At 42.5% G+C, this 6,070-nt stretch overlaps 1 protein-coding gene across 2 annotated transcripts in view; it reads left to right on the top strand.

The window, feature by feature from the left end:
* Window positions 1–5,626: 5,626 nt before the first annotated feature.
* Window positions 5,627–6,070, top strand: part of Tox3 (TOX high mobility group box family member 3) — a 28,198-nt gene continuing 27,754 nt past the window's right edge. For both annotated transcript variants that reach the window (XM_028755554.1, XM_028755555.1), the window contains exon 1: window positions 5,627–5,685. In XM_028755554.1, coding sequence (XP_028611387.1) covers window positions 5,641–5,685 — 45 coding nt within the window. In that variant the 5' untranslated portion in view covers window positions 5,627–5,640. The remainder of the gene's footprint in view (window positions 5,686–6,070) is intronic.

The raw sequence follows: 6,070 nt of genomic DNA on the forward strand, positions 1-6,070 counted from the left end.
CACACACACACACACACACACACACACACACACACACACACACACACTTAGATGTTCTTTACTGATAAACCTCATGTTGAAAATACCAAAAGTAAAAAACATCACAATTTGGATATCCTAAATAGAAAGTATCCTAAGTTGAAAATGCAATTCAAACACCAAGCCTACCAAACACCCCATGGTAAGCTGATCTGCAGCTAATTGACAGTTGGGAGTAAATCAGCCACACAAAGCCACGTGATACCAGGAGGTTGATGTGTGTACACAGACGAGCACATTGTAGACCCAGTGAGGAGGAAATACAGATGGTATCCAACAATGCACAGAAAATGAAGCACACTATAGAATCATTGCCTATCATTGGCCAGGGATCAGAATTCAAAACCCTCGGGGTGTGGAGTGTCTGTGCAGTGCACAACCCAACGTGGTCAAGTCAAACCACCATAGGACCAATCCCTGTAGCTTTTCTTCCAAATTCCTGTTGGGCCCCTAACCTTTTGTGACAGCGTAGACATGGTGCTCCCACCGACCTTTGTTTCTTGGTAGGGTGCTCCCACTGTTTGTCATGTCAGGTTTGTTTCCCTGCGGGCCTCTGATCCTTAGTGAAATTGTAGCTTGATACCTGCCAGTCATTTCCCAGGGTCTACTTAACAGAGCCATCAAGAGCGAGTGGACTTTACCTGCTGCATTCTCTATCACATGACCAGGCTTGGCACAAGTGGTTTGTAATGGCATCGTTTGCTTATGTAAGTAACAACAGATCTCTGGTTGAGGCATCAAATCGGATGGTGTCTGCTAACAAATTTAATGGGGAAAGAGAAGAATTTGTACCATTCAGCTGTTTGAGATCCTATTGTTAATGCTGCTTTATTAGAAGTCTATACAACTCTTCACATGGGTGTTAAAATAGTTTCAGTGGAGATGATGCTGTGGACTGGCCAAGGCCAAGAAACTGCCTTGTGCTTACAGACGGGGTTTTGTCTTTGCTGTTCTACTTTGTCCCAAGCCTATTGCTAGCTGAGCCAGACTTTCCAATCTGCATTAATTTACTGTGGCACTTCACACGGTCACATGGACCACGGGCATGATGTTCTTTGATGCATTTCTATGAAATCTCGCGCTGCCGCTCCTTGTTAATTGATGTCCTTCTTAAATTATGTTTGCTGAAGCCGTAATTGCTCATCATGCAGCTAGAGCAGATCTGCCTCTGATACAGTAGAGATGCTCTTTTCTGGCCCACTAAGGCTCCGTGGGCAGAGTGATTTGGTTCTCCGTTGCAGTGGTATCTTTGGGAATGGCATCTATTGGAGTTTGTCATCATGGATAAATTCCTGTCATCACTATGCTCTTCATGAAGGTTAGAAGCCCCACATGTGTGCTCCTTAAGACTTTGGGAATGAGATGTTTTCTTGGATGATGTTTTCATGTGTTCATCACAGTAATTAAGTGCCTTCCCTCATTCATCTTATTTGTTCAGAATATCTTGCTTTGGGTCTTGAGAGTGAGAATGCATAAAGACATGACTGAGTAGGGTCTTGCTTTGGAGGAGTGTCACTGCAGGTTATCAGCTCAAAAAATTGGAGCTAAGCAGTGACAGATTGAAAAATTAGAGAAAAAGTCAGCTGATTTTTAAAAAATGTGTAGGTTTTGCTAAAGAGCAAAATTATGATTAGCTTTTATATGAATGATCCAGGAAAAGAAGAAGGAAGAAGAAGAGAAGGAAGAGGAGGAGGAAGAAGAGGAGGAAGAGGAGGAGGGGGAGGGGAGAAGGAGGAGAAAGAAGAGGGGTAGGAGGAGCCAATGGTTTTTTCCAATAAGGCTTCCCAAAGAGTTTAGTTATTGTGAGGTAAACAGAAGGAAGATTCACAGGCTTATATTTTTTCCTTTTCGGTGGTGTGGCCTGGAGGGTAGAGAATGTATCTATGGCTTCCATTTAAAAAACAAAAGAGTTCACAGGAACCTGATTTCTGTCATCGTGATGTCTCCAGACCTAGCACAGTGCCTTAAACAGGTGGGATATAGTTATTTGTAGATGGAACAGACTGAGAGGTCACAGAGCCTGTAGATCATAGAAGGCATTGAGGGTTATCAAAAAAAAAAAAAGCAGAACAAAAACAAAACAAAACAAGAAACAACTTTTCCAGTTACCCTCCAGCTTGGAGTAATAAAGGTAACGATACAGTTTAAAATTTGAACAGATTACCAAGTGAAAGAGTAGAGTGTATATGGGTCCTGACCTGTGAGGAATGCAGAGTGAGGCAGGGGGATGCCAGCTATGCGTGCTCAAATCCTCTAGGGCAGGCGGCATGACCAGAACAAATAAGTATGATAATAATTCCTTCTTGTTGGCTGTTGGGAAAAAAATGGATTGCATTTGGTCCCACTTTGGGAGATGAAATGAAGAATTATTTACGGAAGGCTTCCATGAGCATCACTCAGTATTAATCACCATTCTGATATTTGACAGATGACCTTGGGTAGCAGGGGTGATTCTGGGTCACCTAAGTTTGAGTGGGATCAGCTTGCCATCCTTTCAACAAATGCTAGGCATATTTAGGCCTGTGAATGGCAGTGGGGAGCCCAGTTAAGGTCCTTCCTTCCTGGACCCTGAGGGTGTGTGTAATATTAATGCTTTTACCAATGTTGCTACCTCCTATAACATAAACTAAATTTAATTGTACACGACTCAAAGTTAATTGTTCTTTGGTCCTTCTATTAGCGTCTACCCCAAAGGAGTAGTTTCCTTCTCAGAGTCCTGTCTATTCTTACACATCAAACAAGTAAAGCAGGACTCATAGGCTACTTTTTAACACGGAATAAACATGGCGGCACACTCCTGGAGGCTGAGCACTCAAGAGGCTGAGTTAGGAGGATTAGGAATGTGTTCTGAGAGGAGCCTGGACTCCATAGCAACACTGTGTCTCAAACAAATAAGCTAAGAAAAACCAAATATAAAAGAAAGAGAATGAAGTGGGAGCACTGGGGGGAGAGAAAGTAGCCAAATACAAAATGCCACTCCTTTCATTCTGGCTACTAGATTGGCTGGGTTCAGGAGGTAAGGGATACACATCACTCAATGAAATCTAGGCTTACATCCCCATAGCCCCATGTGCAGAAGAAAAACTACCTCCTGCCGCCCACCAATACCTGAAGGCGCCTTTTAACAGGGCATCCTCCGCCTCAGGTAGACCAGGAAACCCTTGCTTCTACTTGAAATGATTTATAACGGCTCCCTCCCGATCACCAAGTGCTTCCAAATTAAAAGCCATTAATTAAGGCCTTACGAAGATACAAGAGATATGCACCGAGTGTTCTGTCCTCTCCAGCTCCCCCCTCCAGGTGAGAGCTTTTCAAATTATGTGGACCGCTGGAGCCACCTGCTTGACTAAACGCAGCTCAGCCTGCTCGCAGCTCATCAGCACTGTGGCGGTGCCAGCGTTGTTACTGATTTCTCTCATTTCTCCAGGGCAAATACTAATTAATGGATACAATTCACAGCTGATTAGCTGTAGTTTCTTCAGTAATTACATTCGCATACTAACTGTTCTGAAGAGGATTTCTAACCCAGTTCTTACTTCACTCTGAGCTTTTTTTTTTTTTTGAATTGTTTAGGCCTTTGGTTTAATGGCCATTTTATTTTCCTTTGTTGTTCTAGGTGCTATTAGATAATAAGTGAGTTTAATCTTAAAAAAAATACTCTCTGATAATGAGCTCTTTGCCTTAAATGGATTTCTAATTCCCAAACAAAGCCAACATTTAAATAATGTTAAAGTTTTGATACTGGCTGTCAGGCAGCTGTGTGTGTGTGGGGGGGGGGAAAAGCAGATTGGAGCATGGAATATATAGATTCAAATATGGGTCATATTTGATTATAGGCTTGAACATTACATGGGAAAAAAGCAATACAAAAGCCGATGGGGCTCTTTTCTGACATACTTATAACACTGTAAAATGGAGAAATGTGAGTGTATGTGTGTGTGTCTGCACTTGTGCATGTGTTTTGAAACTACATGCCTTCAGACAAGCCAGAGAAAGGTCTTCTTTAAGGGCTAATGAGTACACCTTCCAGGAATTCTTAGGGAGATATCCACCCAAATGAATAGAAGTGCTGGGGGAGAGGGTGTCTGATAACTGATAGCTCATTGCTTGTATTCATGGGCAGGTGCAGGCACGCTGCGTGCGTGCGTGTGTACGTACGTCCTGCGGTGGTTGATGTTGCCTCTGTGTACCTTAATGGCACTCTGGAGCCATTAGAGTTTTTTCTTGTAAATCTTGCTTAGCTCTTGGATCCCTGAAATGATAAAATGTAGATTGTCAATCCTGCTTCCTACAGGTTGAAAGTTAGACCAAGATGCTCCCACCCCCAGAAATCAGTGATACTTAGAGGAAGATTATATTGGGTTTGCATATCCTTTCTCCTTATTGACTGTATCAGTCTACATATGTATCTGAGTATCTGCGTACCTATTTCTAATACTGTCCATCTGTTCACCCATCCAACCACCCATTCATCCAGCCAGTCATTGATCTACCGACTTATCTCTTGGGAAAATTACACCTTTTACTTTAATGTAATTGCTAGTTTTAATATACATTAGAAAATACCTACATACATTTCACCCCTTGGAGACCACACCTGTGCTTCCTTTGATGCACTAAAGGAAATGAATAGAATGCTTTACACAAGGACATTCTCTTACCATTTAACCATCATGAAAATAACACAGCTCCGGATAATTATGCCCACAGAGCCTTCCCACACTGCCAGCCCGATAGCAGAGTGCTGAAAGCAACGACAACGAAATGTGCCGACCCAGACCATTTGAACCTGAAAATACATTTCTGCCCAAATCCAAGTTTTACATTTTGATAACAGGTCCCTGGAAGTAAAGAGCTTACATCTGAAATGCTGATACAGTCTTATTTGTGATGATATGAATGGGCCATTGTGTTAGGGAATGAAATCAAAATTGCGGTGTTCATGGGATCCTGCTTCTCCTCTAAACCTCCTTGCACTTAACGTTACATGGAGAGATTAAATAGCCCAGCTTTCAGCAGCTCTGATGGAGCAGATATGGCAGTGAGCTCTGCTTGGAGATCTTAGACATAGTCTTTAGTCTTATTTATTTATATTCAAACCACACCCCGTTCACCAGAAAATAGAATTTGAGCCTTGGAAATTGAATTGTATTCTCTTTAATTCACATTTTTAACCCACCCACACTTGTGACGCCTGGTCTTGAGACATAAAGTATGAAATCCCAGCATGCTTTAAAACATGTCCAGGTGGTTTTCTTGGGAGCTCCTTGTCTTGCAGCCTCTGACAAATGCCAGTTTAATAAACAGCACACTAGTGACCAGACAGCAAAATGGTTGTGACTGTCTCCTTTCACTACCAGTCCTGGGGAGGAACAGAACCGTCTTCTAGAATTATCGATAGTGTAACTCCATGCCGTAGCTGCAGAAGGGGCTGACTAACGTTACAATTTCACATTCCCAGGTTAGCCCACGTACCCCGTTATGATAGCCTTCTTTCCCCATCGCTCCTGAGTATTAAGTAAACAACTCCAGGTTTTACTCTGCCTTCCATTAACATAAATCAATGTTTCTTTTTTTTTCCAGTTGGGAAATAATAACTATATGAACATGGCCGAGGCAAACAACGCCTTCTTTGCTGCCAGTGAGGTGGGTGTCTGTCTTAGCGTGTCTGTTCGCGTTTTGTGTGTTGTATAGATAATGTAATAGGCTTGGAGGGAAAAGCAAGATATTGGATTTCTCTCTCTTTCTCTCCTGTGGCACAAGGTAACAACTTTGGAGGAAAATGGGAAAAGCCTATTGGAAAAGAAACTAACCCAACAAGACTTTATCACTGTCCACAGGCTGTTGTTAACATTTCAAAGCTTATAAGCGAATCTCTTGGTGGATACAAAGTACATGCACAAGCAATTATAAATGTGTAATAGAAAGCTAGTTTCCTCTCTCTCTCTCTCTCTCTCTCTCTCTCTCTCTCTCTCTCTCTCTCCCTCTCCCTCTCCCTCTCCCTCTCCCTCTCCCTCTCCCTCTCCCTCTC

The sequence above is a fragment of the Grammomys surdaster genome, unplaced genomic scaffold, assembly GCF_004785775.1.
Source record: "Grammomys surdaster isolate TR1022 unplaced genomic scaffold, NIH_TR_1.0 126063, whole genome shotgun sequence".
Lineage (NCBI taxonomy): Eukaryota > Metazoa > Chordata > Mammalia > Rodentia > Muridae > Grammomys > Grammomys surdaster.